General features: G+C 46.1%; 1 protein-coding gene across 5 annotated transcripts in view; it reads left to right on the top strand.

Annotated features, from left to right (window-relative positions):
- Nucleotides 1-20088, top strand: part of LOC140204895 (beta-1,4-mannosyl-glycoprotein 4-beta-N-acetylglucosaminyltransferase-like) — an 80426-nt gene extending 60338 nt beyond the window's left edge. For 4 of the 5 annotated variants that reach the window (XM_072271816.1, XM_072271814.1, XM_072271813.1 and 1 more), the window contains one exon: nt 17999-20088. In XM_072271816.1, coding sequence (XP_072127917.1) covers nt 18000-19532 — 1533 coding nt within the window. In that variant the 5' untranslated portion in view covers nt 17999 and the 3' untranslated portion in view covers nt 19533-20088. Of the gene's footprint in view, nt 1-1782; nt 1837-17998 lie in introns of those variants that run through there. The other variant, XM_072271817.1, reaches the window with a different exon arrangement.
- The last annotated feature ends 1376 nt before the right edge of the window (nt 20089-21464 follow it).

Genomic DNA, 21464 nt, shown 5'->3' with positions numbered 1-21464 from the left:
GAACCTTTGCTCCTTTGTAACCACCTAACTTTGTTAAAAAACTTCCGAAAATCCAAATACATCACATGCACTAATTCCCCCTTCTCTATTTCACCAAATACAACCTTAAGGAATCCCAGTAGATTGGGGCACAACTGGCAGACCCAATGCCTCTCTGCTCTAATAATACAGGTTCAATCCTGCCTGGAGTTTGCAATTTCTGCATTTTTTTTTTTGTTTCTCTCGTCCCTGTCCACATCCTAAAGATGTGCAGACTGGTAGGGTAATCAGCCGCTTTAAGTTGCCACTAGCGAGATTTCCCTTTGGACTTGGAGGCGATTCGATGTGGCCAGGTCGAGGCAGTGCGCCGGCCGTCGAGTGTGAGGAAGGCTCAAGGTTCGATCGTTTTAGGCACCGTGCCGAAGGCCGAATCGAAGCAGCAAGGTCAGGGCACCAGACTGTATCCGATCGACCGAACTCGGATGTTTGGACGGAAAGTTAAGCACGGGGCTGAATCGAGGTGGTAGGGTCCAGGCATCAGAGTGTATGGAGGCGATTGAACACAATATTTAGATGTTGATTTAGACACGGTGCCGGATTGAAAAAGATCAGAGTGTCGGGGCCCGAGGCAAGAGCAGCTCGCTGCTCCAAACCTTGGCTCTGCCTGAACTATGGGACTCTCGTTGCAGACTTCAGTTAAGAATGCTACTTGCATTACTGTTTGCATGATGTGTTTTTTTTTCTCTCTCTCTGCACATTGGGTGTTCTGTCTTTTATAGGTTCTTTTGGGTTCATTTGTTTCATGGCTGCCTGTTGGGGAGATAAATCTCAAGGTTGATTAAAGTAAGGTTGTTGGCATCCATCTGTCTCGAAGGATAATGGGTGAAGATCATCATCACAAGCCTGGCCGGAAGGTATGGAGATCCTGAGATGCCCAGTCGTCAAGATCCCCCTCTCGGCCTCACCAGTGTAGTCCAAGGGAAAACTTATGGAGCCATACGTTTGGCAGCAGCTTAGCTGCAGGATCTGCTGGAAGGATGTTCAATGACGTCCAGCCGCCTTAGGGGCTCCACTCCGGATTTGCTGTCTGGGTTTACTCCCGTAGCCTTCGTCTCTCCTGAGGCTGCCCACAAGGCAGTGGGGCTATTTTACCCATAGCTGGGGATCTGGTCCATAAACACCAGGGCGTGTCCACACACTGGTGGGCCTGCGTGCTACGTGTGCAGGGGCCAGGCCTCTGTACTTCAGCCTGAGTGCGAAAGGAGCTCAGTTTCTGTGTTGTCGCCAGCGAGGAGGTGCTACATGAGGCTTGCTGTTGGAGGGGCTTACACATTCAGCTCTCCTTTTTGCAAGACCGCTAGCCAGCGGTGGAAGCTGAAAGTGAGAACAACAAGCACCACCCACTGCACTACCACACTAGACGCGTCACAGCAACTATTTTGACGCCAATGAATAATGTATACATACTTTGATAATAAATGTACTTTGAATTTTATTTTAACTTAAGTGGTAGAATCTGGGGAGAGTCGATGAGGACGTAGGGAGTGGAACTGGAAATGGCAGGGCAGTTCACACTGGATCCCTTGTTCCAATGTGCAGGACAGTACTTAGCTGGAGTGTTGCTCTGCTCTTTCAGTAATAGAGTAGCTCTGGTGTATGGATGTCATCATTACTGTTGCTAACCAAGCAGGCGTAGTACTCAAAGCTAGTACAATTACGGTAATTTTCATCACCAGTGAGGGTTTCCTTTACCTTGTGTAATCTGATGTATTACATTTAGAGGCTCTTTAGTCCCAAGGTTGGCATTGCAAGAGGAGTTGACCGAGCGCAGAGAGCTGGAATCGGTTTGTTATTGAGGTACGGTGAAAAGCTTGTCTTGTATGCTGTTCCTACAGATCAATTCGTTGCACAGTGCATCGAGAAGTACAAGGTAAAACAATAACGGCAGAATGAAGTGTCGGTTTTAAAAAGAGGAACGCAGTGCAGGCAATAAGCTGGAAGAAAATAATGAAGCTGGTTGTGAGGTCAGGAGTGTGTTATTGTACAAGGAAACCAATTACTAATCCTATAACAGCGGGATAGAAACAGTCTTTGAGTTGTGGTACATGCTTGCGGGCTCTTGAATCTGCTACTCGAAGGGAAAGTTGGGGGAGAAGGTGGGTGGATGGGGGTCTTTGTTTATACCAGCTGCTTTGATTGTTTGGAGAAAAGTTCTCCCCCTCCGAAATGACATGACAGCAGGAATCTAGGTGAGTGAATGTGTCATGGCACAGCAGTGGTGTTTGACACTTCTTGGTTTCTTAACTAGGAGAATTAGCTGATGTTGCCTCGTGCTGAAAGTTTACTTAACAATGATCACACTATTATTGAAAACTTTCTGAGTGTTATTGCAGCGCTTTTAATGTTACCACTTATAAATTACCAGTTCTCACAGTTGAGTCTGTGCCAGTGGTGCACTTCAGAACAAGAGGTCCCGGCTTCGAATCCGGCCCGGCTCCTTGCCCAAGTTCCACCCGCGCTAGGTTGAGTATCGAACTAGCAACTCAGCCTCGTAAAACAAATGCGAAAGAAACTGCAAGATTGCTGCCCCATGCACCTCATGGCATGAGGAGGTACTTCCAGTTGAGTTGGGGGTCCTTCGTGGGGTCCAAGAACCCCATGAGCCACCAGTCCCTCAGTTCTCCATTACACTGTCTCCAATGACCATGCAGAAAGCAATGGTTAAAGTGCTGGGTTCAGTATTCTGGAGTCTCCAATTTAACAATCTAGAGTTAGGAGCTCAAATCCCATCTCAGCAGCTATGAAATTTAAATAGGGGTTAATTAAGGCTATAATTAATGACCACTGGCTCATAAATGTCTGGAAGGGAACAAAATCTGCTTTTTAGCCCGTCTGCCTCATGTGTTGACTCCATCTCCACAACAGCGCAGTTTGCTCTTCTCTCCTAAGTTCAGTTGTATCAAAACTGCCAAATTAACACAATGTGATTAAAACTGTGGATCATCTGGCATCTGCCCAGAACATAGAACAGGAGCAGGCCCTTCTAATTAAATCACTAATTAAATTCATAATTAAATGCCCAACTAAACTAATCCCTTCTGCTGACACAATGTCCATATCCTTCCATTTCTTGCATATTCATGTGCCAATCTGAGAGCCTCCTGATATCAGCTCTATTGTCTCCAACAGGCGTTCCAGTGTGAAAAAAAACCTTGCATTGCACATAGTTAAATTTTCTCCCTCTCATCTTAAAATGTTTGCCCTCTGGTACTTTAACCCTGGGGAATAAATACAGACTGTCTCCTTTATCTACGCTTCTCATAATCCTATAGGTCTGTCCTCAGCCTCCACTGCTCCAGAGAAAGCAACCCAAGTTTTAGCTCATCTGGACAGCATCCTGGTAAACTTTTTAACTTTGCCCTGCCCTAAGCCTCAGCATCCTTCCCGTAAAGGGGCAACCAGAATTGAATGCAATACTCCAAATGCAGCCAAGCTATAGGGTTTTATAAAGCGGCAACATAACTTCCCAACTCTTGAACTCGGTTCCTCAACTAATAAAGATAAGCATGCCAAATGCTTTCTTTACCACCCTATCAATCTGTGTAGCCACTTTGAGGGAACTGTTAAGTTGCCATTTATATTTCATCTCACAAAGTACAACACTTCACATTTGGGTGGATTAAACTGCATCCGCCATTTCTCTGCCCATATCTGCATTCATCTATATCCCACAGTATTCTTTGCCAGTCTTCTACATTATCTACAACACCACCAATCTTCATATCATCTGGAAACTTACTAACTCACCCATCTACATTTCCAATCAGATCATTTCTATCACCAAGCAGGTGCCATAAAGGCATCAAATTCAAGCAAAACAAAGCAAATATTAGTTTGAACAGTTCTGCTCATGCCTCAAATCTATTTTGAAAGAAGTGCTCTTCGGACTAATCAAGCAATAGCCTGATATAGCTGTACGTGTGGTCAACACACCTGGTTCCACCATCTCAGTGTCCAGTGAGCCAGAGCAATAGAAAGTGTTGGTATCTGATGAAGTATCGAATGCTGTTGAATATTGTGTTATCGTATTGTGTTTTGCCGGTATGACTGAAGGAAAGGCATTAACTAGCTGAAGATTGCTGCGGCTAGGACACTACCCAGGGGAACTGCAGAGGTATCCTGTGGCTGAGATGATTGTCCTCCGACACCACAACTATCTTCCTCTGGGCTGAATATGATTCCGTTGTAAGGTGAACAAAGTCACCAGAGAGATATAGAAGTGTTTTATTCAACAAAAACAAGCACCAGGCATCCTATTGAGACCTTCTTGGAGGAAGAGGCCTCCCTGACCGAATATTACATGACATTTGTGTATGCTAAAAATCAAAGACAAGCCAATTCTATAGTTACAAAGTGTCTACAATGCTTCCTTTGAATTACATGTAGTTTTCACACACGACTTTCTTTGTACCCACACTCCAGACACCCAGAATGAATGCTAATCAGCATTGTCTGGTTTGCAATCAACTCCAGTCTACAGCTCCAGGAAAACTTGTTCAGGGCTGCATTTTAAATTCAACCTACAATCCATGTTCATGTCTAAAGGTTGTTTGCAGGTGAAATTAATATTTGCTATATACTTAACTCAGAATATGCCATGACAATTTCACCAGCAGAAGATTCCTCGCCCACCCTGCCAATTCCCATTGACTCCAGTTTAACTGGGTCTCCGTGATACAATACTCAATCAAATGCTGATTTGACATTGAGGGCAGTTGCTCTTTGTTCACCTCTGAAGTTCAGCTCTTTAGCCCATGTTTTTGACTAAGGTCAGGAGTTGACTGACTATGGCAGAGTCTGAACTGAGTGCTTGTGTGCAGGTTATTGCTGAGCGAGTGCCTCGTGACAGCTCTGTTGACTGTGCCTTCCATCTGCCGATGGTTGAGAGTAGACTAACGAGGCAGCATCCCACCAGGTTTTATGTAAAGTGACTTCAGAGAGTGGATTTGTTGGTTATGACCTTCCAAAAGTATCCAGATTCTGGAAAAGTTCCAGTACATAATAAAACGATGGATGTCTCTCTTTGAAAACAAGGAAAGACACAAGTGGAAGCTATGGGATAATAGGGAAGATTGTGGAATCTGTTATTGAGAAAGTGACAACATAAAACTTAGGAAGATATGGTACAGCAGGGTAGTCACTGTGGAAATGGTATTCAACAAATTGATCAGAGCACGTTGAAGATGCAGTTTTTTTAAAGCGTGTTGTACCAGACATTCAGCCGTTCTTGCCTGGCACGTGGTGTCAGGATTAACTGGGTCACGTTATGAATGTTCCTGACTCGACCCTTGTATTTTTTACGAGGCCATGTGGCTAGCTCGACACTCAACCCGGCACGGATGGAAAGCATGCTTGGGGGTGGCCCGACCTGGATTCAAACTCGGAAGCCTTCGCTCTGGAGTCCAGCACTGATCTCACTGCATCCATTAAGAAGATGCAGTGAGCAGCATCCATTAAAAATGACCAGTAAATGTAGTATACTTGGATTTCCAAAAGGCTTGTAATTCGGTGCCACGTAGCTGAGATTGGGAGCAGAATTAGGCCATTTGGCCCATCGAGTCTGCTCTGCTATTAGGCAAAATAAGTATAGTGTTCTCGTGCAGTGTGTTGAAACTCTGACTAAACACCAAGTTAAACCGGAGCCAATGAAGCCAGAGTCGTAGTAAGGTTAATCATTTACTGTTCACTCTTCCACATTAACATCATAGGGGGAAAAGGTGTTGCTTCTATAACGTTTCTTTGTGGGTAGACACGGAGCTCTTCAGGATCATGCCGCACGACTTCTCCGAACCAGAGGTTACACATAAGACGCGGCGAAACCGGAGGTGACATCATCACATGCCGCGATATACCATAGACAATGAATTTACCTTTGTTGTACTGTAACTTAATTATCAACCTTTAACTTTAACTAGAAAATAGTTACAAACAAATCATTTAAAGCACACACCCAACAAAGTCAAATAAATGCCTTAAGGGCAACACAATGAGAACTCATAATATGAAGCAATATTAGTATGGATAGAGTATTATTATATGCCGTTGGTGATCATGGTCTTTTGACCACGATTGTTCTTGGCAAATTCCTCTACAGAAATGGTTTGCCATTGCCGCCTTCTGGGCAGTGTCTTTACAAGATGGCTGACCCCAGCCATCATCGATACTGTTCAGAGATTGTCTGCCTGGTGTCAGTGGTCGCACAACCAAGAGTTGTGATATAGACTGGCTCCTCATACGACCATCCGCCACCAGCTCCCATGGCTTCACGTGACCCTGATCGCGGGGATGGGGGTTAAGGGTGACCTGCAGGCCAGCAGAGGGAAGGAGTGCCTTATAGCTCCTTTGGCAGAGATGCATGCCCAGCCCGCCACCCGATGGATAGAGCACTGGTGAAATAGATGTTGATGTGGATCATTTTCAAGTTCATTTCGATGGGTTTTCGCTATCACTTCATTTGTGCTTTTTTTCAAGAAGGGTGGCAAGGTTCCAGCTGGAGTTGTGCAAATACAGAGAAATTCTCTCTTTTTTATAAGAAGCCACAGAATAAATTGATGAAAAAGGTTTTGTGGATTAAAAATGAGTTTTGTGCAACTGGGGTTAAGTTCAATTTCAAGTTTGCTATCATTCCAGCTGTATACCCCAAACAAAATAATGTACAATGCAATACGCATAACTCACACACAACACATAAAGTAGCTTTACCACGAATGATTTAACAAATAAGATGGTGCATTTACTACACAAGTTAAAAAATAAAACAGTATGATGTTTCTGCCACCTCATCCGTGGTGAGACCTGAGTGGTGGCAGGCAGTTCAATAGTTCTACGTGTGGGGGTGGAGAAGCTGTTTGTCATCCTAACAGTTCTAGTCCCAATGCAAATACTGATTCTCCTTGGGGAAGAGGAAGTTGACAGAAGTTTGTGTAAAATATATTTTAAATTGTGAAATGTTTAGTTGAAGTATTTTTTTAAAAAGTTGTGCCATGACCTCCTACTCATACCCATGCCTCAGCTAATGAAAGCAAATACTTCATGCTCGGCCTTCACACTCTTAACTCCTTTGTTTCTTCATCTCATGTTCTCGATATTTATTACTTATCATTATTATTTGCTTTTCTTTTTGCATTTACACAGTCTGTATTTTGCACATTGGTTGTTTGTCTTTCATCGATTCCATTGTGCTTCTTTGTGTTTGCTGTGAATGCCAGCACAAAAATGAATCTCGGGGTTAGAATATGGTGACGTATATGTAATTTGAAAATAAGAGGACACGGTTGGGTAATGGTTAGCACAACGCTTTGGATGAAAGACGAACGTCTGCCGAAACAAATCTTCTACTCCCAGCTTAAAGAAGGCAAACGTAAAAGAGGCGGACAATAGAAGAGATTCAAAGACATCTTAAAAGCCAACATGAAGAAATGTGACATCGACATCAACAATTGGGAGACCAGTGCCAAGGACAGGAAACTCTGTCCTGAATGCAGAAGAACTTTCAAAGCCAAGATTGGACTCATAAGCCACTTTACTGTACCAGCGATAGGTTAAATTCCCTACACTGCCTGCGAGCAGTTTGTACATTCTCCCTGTGACCATGTGGGTTTCCTCCAGATGCTCTGGTTTCCTCCCACAGTCCAAAGACGTACTGATTAGTAGGCTAATTGGACATTGTAGATTGTCCCGCGGTTAGGCTAGAGTTAAATCGGGGTTGCTGGGCAGTGAGGCTCAAAGGGCTGGGAGGGCCTATTTTACATTGCATCTCAATAATTAAATAATTTCTTTGAACTTTTGAGCTTTGAACCTTTACTGCCACCTTTTGGGAATCTCTGTATGGTCGGCTCTCCATATCCGCAGGAGTTTGGTTCCGGGACCCCCCCCCCCCCCCCCGTGGATACCAATTTCCGCGGGTGCTCAAGTCCCCTATGTAAAATGGCGTAGTATTTGTATATAACCTACACACATCCTCCCGTATACTTTAAATCATCTCTAGATTACTTATAATACCTAATACAATGTAAATGCTGTGTAAGTAGTTGTTATACTGTATTGTTTAGGGAATAGTGACAAGAAGAAAAAGTCTGTACATGTTCAAACAACGAGTGCTGGCGAGAGAACTTCCGGGTTGTTTTTTTTTCCGATCCCGATCCGCAGTTGGTTGAATCCGCGGATACGGAGGGCCGACTTTATATAGAGGTCCCTGTTTCCCAGTACTCTCCAGGACACGTCCTACCTTTGTTTGTTCCATCAAAGTGCGTCAACCATTTGGTTCCAACTAATCACCACAATAACACAATGTCTGCTTTAATCATTTTGCACTGAATAAGCTTATTGTTCAAATTGTGTTCTGGTAAACATTGTGTGAAATTTGTTTTTCTTGTGAATGCTGCTTATCTGATGCGATGTGCCAGTGATGGTGCTGCTGCGAATCTGCCAAACACTGCAGCTGTGCACACTTACTTCAGCATTTGATAATAAGCTCAACTTTGACTGTACGTTTGTTTGGGTTGAATTCCACAATTAACTTCAGGTTTAAATTTCAACGAAGCTTGCAAAGGTCAGTGGGCAAGGAAGGGGAAACGGGGCACCTGATCTGAGATTTTTGCAGTGCTTCTAAATCAAAGCTTGTGTTGAGGGGCAGATGGCTAATCTTCTACTTGCCCCGAAGCAGTGGGTGCGGGTTTTAAGAACCAGTACTCTCAAAGAACAGAGCTTGCACTTGCAGGGGGAGGGGATGGGAAGAGAGACTGCGTTTCCAAAGCACGTTCGTTCGTTCTGGACCAAAAGATTTTGCAATGGCAGGGAATATTCCCACAATGAGGTGACTCACAAGATCATCTGATTTTTGGGATGCTCGGTCAAGGGTTAAAAATTGGCCAGAGCGCCAGGGAGAATATCCCTGCCCTTCATTGAAAATTTCCATTCAGATCTTTTACCTGAGAAAGAAGATTCACCCTTGCCCTCATGTCTCAATGAAAAAACAGCAGTAGTCTTTCTGTACTGCATAGAAGTGTCAGCATAGAATTTATTGCTTAAGTCTCTGTAATGATTTAATTGCACTGCAAGTTGACTCCAAGGTGAAAATGCTACCCACTGTAATACCAGGCATAACATTTCTTAAACATGACAGTCTGGAAATCCAAAGCAACACACACAAAATGCTGGAGGAACTCAGCAGGTCAGGCAGTATCCATGGAAATTAGCAAACAGTCGACATTTTGGGCCGAGATCCTTCTTCAGGACTGAGAAGGAAGGGGGAAGACGCAGGAATATGAAGGTGGGGTTTGGGGAGGGAGGCTTGCTAGAAAGTGATGGGTAAAGCCAGGTGGGTGGGAAACGTCAAGGGCTGGAGAAGAAATCTGATGGCAGAGGAGAGTGGACAATAGGAGAAAGGGGAGGAGGAGACACTCCATGGAGAGTTGATAGGCAGGTGTGAAGAGGTAAAAGGCCAGAGTGGGGAATAGAAGAAGAGAGGAGGGAATTTTTTTTTAACCGGAAGGGAAAATTGATATTCATGCCATCAAGTTGGAGGCTACCCAGATGGAATATAAGGTGTTGCTCCGCCACCCTGAAGGTGGCCTCATCTTGACACAAGAGGAGGTGTCTTGCCCCTTCCTTCCTTCTCAGTCCTGAAGAAGGGTCTCGGCTGGAAACATCGACTGTTCACTTATTTCCACAGATGCTGCCTGACCTGCTGAATCCCTCCTGCATTTTATGTGCGTTGCTTTGGGTTTCTTTAAAATCAACTCTCAATCTCTCTGCCCCGCAAGGTGAAGCAAGGGCAGGGTGAATTGAGGCATGAAATTCTGTAAAAGGATGTGATAGAATCGATTCCAAGAAGATACTTCCTCTTGGGGCAGTAATGAAAAACAAACAACAGCCTATTCAATGAGGAAGGAGATGAGCAAGCACCTTTCTCAGACAATGGACAGTGAATCCTCTGTTGCAGACGCTTGGAGATCACCTGGGACGCATGAGCCTGAGGATGATAAGGTTGTTTTAAGAAAAGGTGTCCATGGCATGGAGTAAAATCAGAGAATTCTAAGTGAAGGGTGTTAATGTAAGACTTGTTTTGCTTTAAGTCTATCAAATGTTATTTTGTTTTTTAAGAGGGAGGGAAGACATTTTGGTCATGGATGTGTGATAGCTGGCTCCTCCCAGTTGTGTGTTGGGACCTTTATCATCTGATATACGGCGCAGAACAGGCCCTCCCGAGTCGCGGCACCCAGCAATTCTCCGATTTAATCCTACCCTAATTGTGGGGCAGTTTACAATGACCAGTTAGCCTATCAACCGGTACGTCTGGACTGTGGGAGGAAACTGGAGCACCCGGAGGAAACCCATATCAGTCACGTCATGAGTTTCTCTTGTCTTCATTAATGGATAGCCTGGTGTTTTTTCTCTTCACTACAACTGAAGCATTGAGACCAAATGCAGTTCCCCAGCTACCCCACTGGGCTCTGGGGATTTAAAATGGTGCTGTTCCCTGCACAGTAGAGGAACTGTCTTTTTGCTGACATACGGGTGTTGGTGTTGGATCAAATCTGCAGCACGTTTGCAGGAGAAGCAGAGGAGCAATAAACAGAACAAAACACTTCTGTTTTGCTGCCTTCCATACAGTTCATTCTATATAAGGGACATTGAAGTTCTACCAAGAGGAAAACAATAACAGAATGCAGAATATACGTAGTTGCAGATACACAGTAAATGCAATGTAGGTGGACAAGTAAGATGTCAGGGCCACGATGAGTTAATTGAGAGATGAAAAGTTCATCCGTATCATGTGAAGTATGTTCAAAAGCCTTATTATAGCAGGATGGAAATTCCCTCGAGCTGGGTGGTGGTGTGTTTTCAACGTTTTCTATCTTCTGACCAATGGAAAGCGAGATGAGTAACTGAAGTGGGAAGGGACTTTGGTCATGTGAGTTGCTTTTCCGAAGTGTGGGTAGAGTCAGTGGAGAAGGATCCTGGTTCTCATGATGGATTGCACAGTGCCCACAACTCTGCAATCCCTTGTGCTTTTGAGGCAGAGCTGTTACCATTCCGAGCTGTATCCAGGTGGGATACTTTTAATAGTGTATCTATAAACATTGGTGAGAGTGAACAGGGACATGGTGATATTGATGACCTTGGCAACTTGATGCTCCCACTCATCTCCATCTCAGCACCATCGATGCAGATGGTGTATACTCCACTTGCTTCCCGAAATGAATGGCCAGCTCTCTTCTATTTCTAACATTGAGGGAAGAGTTCTTCTCAACATCCTGCTACTGGAAGATGTATCTGCTTCTTGTACTCCATCTCTTTGTTGTTTGAGATCCAGCCTACAACAGTAGTGTCATCTACAAACTTGTAGATTGAGTTAGAGCAGAATTTGGCCATGCAGTGGCAGGAGAATAGGGAGTCAAGTGGTGAGGACATAGACCTGTGGAGCATCATGATGGAAGTGTTGCTGCCTGTCCTTGCCGTGATCTTTGGTCAGGAAGTGAAGGAACCAGGTATGGAGAAGTGTGCCAAGCCCCAGCTGTAGGAGTTTAGAGGCAAAGTTGTCTAGAATTATGGTATTGAAGGTCAAACTAGAATTAGGAGTCTAATGTAAGTGTCTTTGTCATCCAGACGTTCCAGAGATAAGTGTAGGGCCACGGAGGTGACATCTGCCAAGGGTCTGTCCCAGCAGTAGAGTTCGAGAGCAGTCACCAGTCTTTCAAAGCATTTCATGATGGTAAAGGCTAAAGTAAAAGCTAAGTATGTGTACAACAAGTATTGAGTCATAGATACCAGCAAGTATCCAGCTAGTTGCAAAGGAATTAAGGGGAAATGGAAATAAGAAAGACGTTGGGAAAAGCCTAGCTACCAACATAAATGTGTGTGGTGGGGTGGGGTCCATTAAGAACAATGTGAAGTTGCGCAAACTGAAGCCGGTGTTAAGGGACTAAATGAGCACGGTGCATCTGTCTCTTCACCAGGGAAGATGGGGGTTCCAAACAAATAGGGAAGGCAATGATAGTTGATACGTAAAATAAAAATATGTATATTTGCATGGAAGTAATAGGAAAAGTTGAATGAACTCAAAAATAGATACAGTGCCTATAAAATGTATTCATCCCCCTTGGAAGTTTTCATGTTTTATTGTTTTACAACACTGAATCATAGTGAATTTAATTTGGCTTTTTTTTTGACACTGATCAAAAGAAAAAGACCCCCTCGTGTCAAAGTGAAAATGTCTCTACAAGGTGATCTACATTAATTACAAAGATAAAATGCAAAATAATTGATTGTGTAAGTATTCACCCCCTTCAATATGATGCACCATATCATCACTGGTGTAGCCAATTGGTTTTAGAAGTCACATAATTAGTTAAATGGAGATCACCTGTGTGCAATCGAGTGTGTCAATTGATTGTAGTAAAAATACGTCTGTATCTGGAAAGTCCAACTGCTGGTGAGTCAGTATCCTGGAAAAACCCACACCATGAAGACAAAAGAACACTCCAACCGAACTCCGTGAAACAGCAATTGAAAAGTACTCGTCGCAGTCTTATGGGAGAGTGACAAGGAGAAAACCACTTGGGAAAAAAATTCACGTGAAATCTCGGCTACAGTTTGCCAGAAGGTATGTGGGAGACTCTGAAGTCAGCTGGAAGAAGGTTCTATGGTCTAATGAAACCAAAATTGATATTTCTGGCCATCAGGCTAAACACTGTGTTTGGCATGATCAGAAACACACCATCCCTACCATGGAGCATGGTGGTGGCTGCATCATGCTGTGGGGATGTTTCACTGCAGCAGGCCCTGGAAGGCTTGTGAAGGTGGAGGGTAAAATGTATGCAGCAAAATACAGGGAAATCCTGGAGGAAAATTTGGTGCAGTTCTGCAAGAGAACTGCGACTTGAGAGAAGATTTGTTTTCCAGCAAGACAATGATCCCAAGCATAAAGCCAAAGCTACACTGGAATGGCTTAAAAGTAACAAAGCTAATGTCCTGGAGTGGCCAAGTCAGAGTCCAAACCTCAAACCAACTGAGAATTTCTGGCTGGACTTGAAAAGGGCTGTTCACTCTTGACCCCCATGCAATCTGACAGAGTTTGCGCAGTTTTGTAAAGCAGAATGGGGAAAAATTGATGAGTCTAGGTGTCCAAAGCTGATTAAGACCTATCCACACAGACTCCAGGCTGTAATTGCCGCCAAAGGTGCATCTTCTAAATACTGACTTGAAGGAGGTGGATACTTGTGCAATCAATTATTTTGTGTTTTATATTTGTAATTAATTTAGATCATTTCATAGAGATCTGTTTTCATGTTGACACGAAGGAGTCTTTTTCTGTTGATCTGTCTCAAAAAAGCCAAATTAAATCCACTGGGATTCAAACATGAAGACTTGAAAACTTCCAGGACAGGAAGGAGGGGTGGGGTGAATTCTTTTTATAGACACTATAAGTCACCAAGATTTATAGAACTGTAAGAGTCAGTATCCTGGAAAAAAAACCACACCATGAAGACAAAAGAACACTGTAAGCAACTAAGCAAAACAGCTATTGAAAAGCTCCAGTAGCCTGCTACGCTTGTTTCATAATTGCACTTGCCTGCTTGTCCCAGGACAGGCCTTCCAAAATAATAACACTTAGGAAATTAAATTTGCTGACACTCTCCACCTCTGTAAGTTTTTACAAGACCATAAAGACATAGGAGCAGAATTAGGCCATTCAGCCCATTGAGTCTGCTCCGCCATTCCATCCCTACTGATTTATTGTCCCTCTCAGTTCCATTCTCCTGCCTTCTCGCCATAACTTTTGACACCCTGACTAGGCAAAAACCTAACAGCCTCCGCTTCAAATATACTCAATGACTTGGCCTCCACAGTGTCCGTGGTGACAAGTTCCACAGATTCACCACCCTCTGGCTAAAGAAGTTCCTCCTCATCTCTGTTCTAAATTGATTTCTCTATTCTGAGGCTGAGCCCTCTGGTCCTAGACTCACCTACTGTAGGAAACCCTCCCCACATCCTCTCTATTTAGGCCTTTCGATATTCAATAGGTTTCAATGAGAGCCCCCCTCAATCTTCTAAACTCCAGTGAGTACAGGGTCAGAGTCGTCAAATGCCCCTCATATTAACCCTTTCATTTCCGGAATAATTCTTGAACACCTCCCCATCATTCTTTCCAATGCCAGCACATCTTTTCTTAAATGAGGGGCCCAAAACTTCTCTCAATACTCCAAGTGCAATCTGACCAATGCCTTATTAAGCCTTAGCATCACATCCTTGCTCTCATATTCTAGTCCTCTCAAAATGAGTACTAACATTGCATTGGCCTTCCTTACTACCAACTCAACCTGCAAGTTAACCTTTAGGGAATCCTGCACTAGAACCCCCAAGTCCCTTTCTACTTCTGATTTTTGAACCTTTTCCCTGTTCAGAAAATAGTCTACGCTTTCTGCCAAAGTGCTTGGCCATACACTTCCCTACACTATATTACGTCTGCCAATTCTTCCCAGTCTTCCAGTCTGTCCAAGGACTTCTGCAGACTCCCTGCTTCCTCAACACTACCTGCCCCTCCACCTATTTTTGTATCGTCTGCAAACTTGGCCACAAAGCCATCAATTCTATCTCCACATCATTGACATATAACGTGAGAAGAAGCAATCCCAGTACTGACCCCTGCGGATCACCTCTAGTCACTGGCTGCCAACCAGAATGGGCCCTCTTTATTCTGACTCTTTGCCTCCTACCAATCAGCCAATCTTCTATCCATGCTAGTTATCTTTCCTGTAATACTATGGTCTCTTCTCTTGTTTACCAGCCTTGTGTGAGTCCCTTTGTCAAAGGCCTTCTGAAAATCCAAGTTCACAACATCCACCAACTCTCCTTTGTCTATCCTGCCTGTTATTTTCTCAAAGAATTCCAACATTCATCAGGCAAGATTTCCCCTGAAGGCTGACTTCAGGCTACTGTTTTTATGCGCCTCCAAATACCCTGAAACTTCACCCTTAATGATAGAATTCACTTTCCTCCCAACCACTGATGTCAGGCTAACTAGCTAGCCTATAATTTCCTTTCTTCTGCTTCCCTCCCTCCTTAACGAGAGAGTTCCCTGGTTGGGAGCAGGAATGGACACGATGGGCTGAATGGCCACATTCTGTGCTGTATCCATTCTGTACCTCCCTAATGATACAGGTATGGAGCGACTGCGCTCTAGATTCTTGCTCTGTGCTGTGCTTACATTTTTAATACTTGTGAAAGGACAGGGTCCACCATTACTCCATGACTCACAATACCAGTATTGAATTGACTTTATTTCTTACATCCTTCACATACATGAGGAGTAAGAATCATCATCTTCTTCTCTGTCTTGTTTTACGGTGGTTGGCACCCAGCTCAATGGTGCATTACCGCCACCTTCTGCTCCAGAGTGTGTAATAGACTTCCACTCTAAACCCCTTCACCCAATCCCACACACATATATACCCTAACCTACACTTTATCCTCCCATCTTTGGCCATCCTAGTACCCTATTCCTGCTTATCTGTCATATCCTATGAAAAACCTCTGTACCCATTAAGAAAGCTAAAAATACCCTGACCTGTGCTCTCTCACCTATGCCCAGCAACCCTTTTAATGTGAATTCCTGTGCCCCCAATTCCCTTAGATTAATTCTCATGTCTGAAGCTACAAGCATTCTTCAAATCCTTCCCCATCTTTCATTCTTCAGTCCTGACAAAGGGTTCCGGCCCGAAACGTCGACTCATCGTTTCTGACTGATGCTGCCCGACCTGCTGAGTTCATCCAGCGCACTGAAAGTGTTGCCTTAATTCTCATCTCTCTCTGTATCCAAACGTCTCCATCTAAATGTGCAATCATAATAATTTATAATAAATAGAACAGTCAATGTAACATAGAAATACACTCAAATCAGTCTGGTGGCCTGCTGGAAGAAGCTGTCCTGGAGCCCGTTGGTCCTGGTTTTTATGCAGGGTACCATTTCCCGGATGGTTTCCCGATTGGCAGTAAAGTAGTTTTTGAAGCGTAGTTACTGTTCTTTTATAAAAATAGTGGCAAACGATTTTCACAGCAAAGCTCTACAATAGGGTATAAGTAATTTGCATTGCAAAACACCAGTTGCATGAGCTGCTCCTGGGCTCTGACGTCAGTCTTCCCTGCCCTTTGAGCACGGCTCATTTACACTTAGTGGCCATTTTATTAGGGGCCTCCTGTCCCCAGTAAAGTGGCCACCGAGTGTATGTTCGTGGTCTTCTGCTGCTGTAGCCCACCCCCTTCAAGGCTCAACGTGGGTGCTCAGAGATGCTCTTCTGCATAGCACTGGTGTAATGCGCGGTTTTATGAGTTGCTGTCACATTCCTGTCAGCTTGAACCAGTCTGGCTGTTAACCTATGACCTCGTTAACAAGGCATTTTCACCTACAGAACTGCCGCTCGCTGGATTTTTTTTTGGTTTTCGCACCATTCTCTGTAAACTTGTGTGTGGAAATCCCAGATCAGCAGTATCTGAGCTACTCAAACTACCCCATCTGGTGCCAACAATCATTCCACGTAGATCACATTCTGAACCTCTTGACCATAGCTGCATACTTTTATGTTGCTGCCACATGATTGGCAGATTAGATATTTGCATTTTTGTACAGGTGTACCTAATAAAGTGGCCTCTGAGTCCTGAAGAAGGGACTTGACCCGAAATGTTGATTGTTTATTCATAGCTATAAATGCTGCCCGACCTGCTGAGTTCCTCCATCATTTGTGTGTGTTCCTAAGTGTATTTTTCCACTCAACCCCATTCCCTGCTTTCTCCCCATGACCTTTGAAGCCCTTACTAATCAAGAAGCTATCAACCTTAAATATACCCAATAACTTGGCCTCCACAGTCATCTGTGGCAATGAATTCCACAGATTCACCACCCTCTGGCTAAAGAAATTCCTCCTCATCTCTGTTCTAAAGTCTATTCTGAGCATGTCCCCTCTGGTCCCAGGTACCACAGTTGCCGGGGTGCGTGGCCGCGCAGTAACTGAAATGCTCCCACGCACGTAGCCTTCGTTGCCGCGCAGCTAGAATTTTCTTTTATGTAATATCTTATTGAAGTGCCGTGTAGTTTTAAGGTCGTCTAACAATTTCCTGTTCAGAGCAATGGGTGGTTGGCGCAGCTGTAAAATAAAATAGAAAGCACACTGCTGGATACTCTCCTGATTGGAAACACCCTCTCCACGTCCACTTTATCAATAATTCAGAAGTTTCAGTGAGGTCCCCCATCATTCTTCTAAGCTCCAGAGAGTACCATCAAATGCTCCTCCCACATTAACCTTTACATTGCCGCGATCATTCTTGTGAACAACCTCTGGACCCTCTCCACTCCAGCACTTCCTTTCTGATCCTGTGTCTTATGGCCTTGTGCTCTTTTCAGTGTCATGGGCAACACACACTCACAGTAAATGTGCGCTGCACCTGCCCTATTGGTTAGAGAGGCATTGGCCTCTCCACATCTGTGAATGGTATTTTCTAGATAGAAAAAGTGGTGAGTTAAGGCCCATGTCAAATCAGGTTTATTATCACTGGCATGTATCATGAAATTTGTTGTACGATGCAATATATTTTTAAAAACTATAAATTACAAACAGTTGACATTTCAGGTGGAGACCCTCAACAGGACTACTGTTTATTCCTCTCTATAGATGCTGCCAGACTTGCCGAGTTCCTCCAGTATTTCATGTGTCTTGCTCAAGATTTCCAGCATTTTCAGAATCTCGTGTTTAAAATTTCACAATAATAAACCCGATTCTGATTTTTTTTTTGGTCTCTAATCAGATGGATCTTGCGAGTGTTTAGATTTGTTGCACCCAACTTTTCGCTTTGTCTCCCTCCTGTCACTTTTTGCGTGAACGCCCGGCCAAAGCGTGTTTTCCAGAGCCCTGCAGGTACTTGCAGTGTGTCTGACCGTCCTTCTCTGCTTGCCCCCCTGTAGGATGAAGATGCGGCGGCGCCGTATGGTCTTGATGCTGTGTATGGCAGGACTGTGCCTGATCTCCTTCCTGCACTTCCGCAAGGCCCTGTCCTACATCACGTTCTCCCGCGAGCTCTCTGTCTTCAGCCCTTCCCTCAGGTCCATGTTCGTCGACTCTCACCTCTTTTGGAAGCAGAATGAGGAGGAGGAAGATGCGAGTGCCAGTCTGGGTCTCCAGACGGCGCCCGGTGCTCACCAGGCAGGCTGGCCACATCTCCACCGAGCCCAGTTCCATCTGAAAGATGACGAGACAGAGTACTTTATACGGACCAAGGCGGGAGCCATTTGCTTTAAGCAGGGAACCAAAACGGAGAGCAGGATGGTGGGTTCGATGGAGGGAGCCAATCGCTGGGGCCACGGTTCCGTGGACAAGGCACTGACTCGTGAAGCAGGCGGCAGTGGGAAGCTGAGGCGTAGGTGGGTTGGGTGCCCTTGTCTCCCGGGCTGGCATGGGCCCTACTGTGGAGTGCCCACCATGGTCCAGTATTCCAACTTGCCCACGAAAGAGCGCCTCACCCCGCGGGCTATGTCTCGCAGGGTCGTCAATGCCATCAACATCAACCACGAGTTTGATCTGCTGGACGTCCGCTTCCATGAGCTGGGAAATGTGGTTGATGTGTTCATCATCTGCGAATCCAACTTCACCGCCTTTGGAGACCCCAAACCGCTGAGGTTCATTGAGATGCTCCTGAATGGGAGCTACAGCTACATAGCTCACAAGATCCTGTACGTGTTCCTGGACCACTTCCCCAGCGGAGGCAGGCAGGATGGCTGGATTGCTGACGACTACCTGCGGACCTTTCTCAGCCAGAACGGGATGAGCCGAATCACCCAGCTCCGCGACGACGACATCTTCCTCATCAACGACGCCGACGAGATCCCGGCCCGCGACGGAGTTCTCTTCCTTAAACTCTTCGATGGGTGGACGGAGCCTTTTGCCTTCCACCTTCGCAAGTCTCTCTACGGCTTTTTCTGGAAGCAGCCGGGGAGCCTGGAGGTGGTGTCGGGCTGCACTGTGGCCATGCTCTTCATGGTGTACAACGGAGACGGCATCAAGCTGCGCCGGAGAGAGTACTACCTGATGCCAAACTTCCGGCAGTACGAGAACAGCACCGGGCACATCCTGGTGCCGTGGTCGCTGGGAAGCGCACTTCACTTCGCCGGCTGGCACTGCTCCTGGTGCTTCAGGCCAGAGGGGATCCGTTACAAACTGCTGTCGGCCCAGAATGGCGACTTCCCCCGCTGGGGGAACTACCAGGAGAAAAGGGATCTGAACTACATCCGGGAGCTGATCGAGACTGGGGGCTGGTTTGACGGTACTGAGCAGGAGTATCCGCCTGCGGACCCCAAAGAGCACATGTACGCCCCCAAGTATCTGCTGCAAAACTTTGAGAGGTACAAGTACATGTTGGAGAACCCGTACCGAAAGCAGAGCTGGGACCGGGGGCTGGGGAGAGCTGCTGAAATGTACAATCAGAGTGGGAAGATTACATAAAAGGCACTGACAACAACTGCGACACTGGAAGGTCAGGGTGACCTTGCATCATCTACTGTCTGGCTTCTTGCCACTACATGGGACCTGTGGACTTTGAAAACTTCTCTGTACTGCTGCCATTCAGGCCGATCTGCACCTGCACTTTCTCACTACATCGGCTGCGTCCGCGTCTCCAGCCCGTTCAGTTTGAGCCAAGCTGCTTTCTCTCTTTTTTTCTCTTCCCCCTCCCCACCCCCCACCCCCCACCCCCCGCCAGACTTCTGCTCGAGGTCTCTCTCCACGTCCCTCACCCTCACCCGGAACTGTTCTGCACCCGAGGTGCATTGCACGCCAGGTCGGCAGTTGGTGAGGTTCCCCTGGAGACTGGAGACCGCTAGCGGAGTCCCCGGCAGTGCTGGGGAGGGAGTGGGACAGGGGCGTGGAAGACAGTGAGCCGGTCTGTACACCAGGTCAGACTGAAATAACCTTTCTCACAAAATGTGGCTCCATTGAATCTGTGTAAATTTACACAAGAAGAAAAGGGGGCTCCTCAGGGGGGAGAGAGGCAGTGATGAAAACAGAGGGTTATTTTGGGGGGGGGGGGGTCATGGTTGGATTGAGGAAGAGGACAGGAGATCGGGTCTGTAACTCAAATCCGCTGCCTGGTCAGTTGGGTGAAGTGCAATCTATGTTGACACTTGGCCATGAATTTGCACACTCCAGTAGAGGGAACAAGGATGATCAGAGGGCAATGAAGGGCAGGTGTTTGGGGTAGTGGGAGATGGGGAGGGGTGTTAAATGAGCGCAGTGAGTATGGGATACCATGTCGTTAACCCCATTAGTTTGTGTGGGGTGAATCCTGTAGCCCTGGTAAATGCTCAGAGAGCGTGACACCTGGTGGAAGGGTTGAGAACCCTTGGGGTACCAGCAAGCTCCCTCGATCCTGATCAGAATCCCTACCCAGGAAGAGCTGAGCCTGCAACCCTGCAGCTGCAGACAGTCCCTGCTCTCAGAGGAGCTTGGTCACAAGCCCGAAGCGGGGGTGGTGGGGCCGAGGGGGGGCAGGGGGCCTGCCTCAGTACTCACGATCTTCCCCACTCTGTCCAGCTGGATGTGCAAGTCCAAGACCCAGAGACTAGCCTGCGCCACAGGGAGGCACTCTGCTGGGAGCGAGGCGGGGGGTGCGTGTGATCAGGCAGCAAAAAATGAAACAATTATTTAATGGGTTGGGAAATTGCTGCTGTTGTTGACTGAGCACTGGATCCCAGAGTTGCCGTCCCCCCGGCCCGGTGTGCTCACAAGAAGAACAGGGCTGGGTTTAGGCAAACTGGGAATTGGAAGTTGGAATGGTGACCCACGCTATTTAGTCCCAGGCATCAGCCACTTGCCCTGACTGCACACACCGATTGCCTCACTGGAACTTGCTTGTTGAAGAACTTACTTTGGAAAAAGGTTGAGGGCTGGGCTGGTTTTCACTCGGCTGTATATATGTCTGATGAGTTTAACTGTGTAATGTCTTCTCGCGGGGAACTTTCTGTGGAATTGTCAGGAGTCGTCTGCTGTGGCCGGGCTCGTCCCGGTGAAGTGGCACGTACAGTTTCCTGTGCATGTTGGCGGTTCCTCGCACCGCAGTCTACAATGAAGGGACAAACCACTGAAGCGCCGGGAACCAGGCGGCAGCTCTGCCTTCGCACCGGCAGATGTCACTGTTCGCCCGCGCCTGGCTGCCTTTGAAGCACTAATAAGGTGGCAGAGGGTGAGAGGGTTTCCCCGAGGCACAGCGTCTCCCCAGGGGCACAGCTGCCGAGCGTGCTTGTAACACCCCAGACACTGGCCCCTTGCCCTGGCCTGAGCCACGGGCACTGCCTCTCCTGGGACACGGGATGGAGCCTCTGGTTGGGTGCCCCGTTGGTTATAAGGGTGCTTGGTGTGATCGAGATGGTTGGAGAATGA

Source organism: Mobula birostris, chromosome 11, assembly GCF_030028105.1.
Source record: "Mobula birostris isolate sMobBir1 chromosome 11, sMobBir1.hap1, whole genome shotgun sequence".
Taxonomy (NCBI): Eukaryota; Metazoa; Chordata; class Chondrichthyes; order Myliobatiformes; family Myliobatidae; genus Mobula; species Mobula birostris.
Note: the sequence above shows the minus strand (reverse complement) of the source record. Positions and strands in the feature narration are given on the sequence as shown.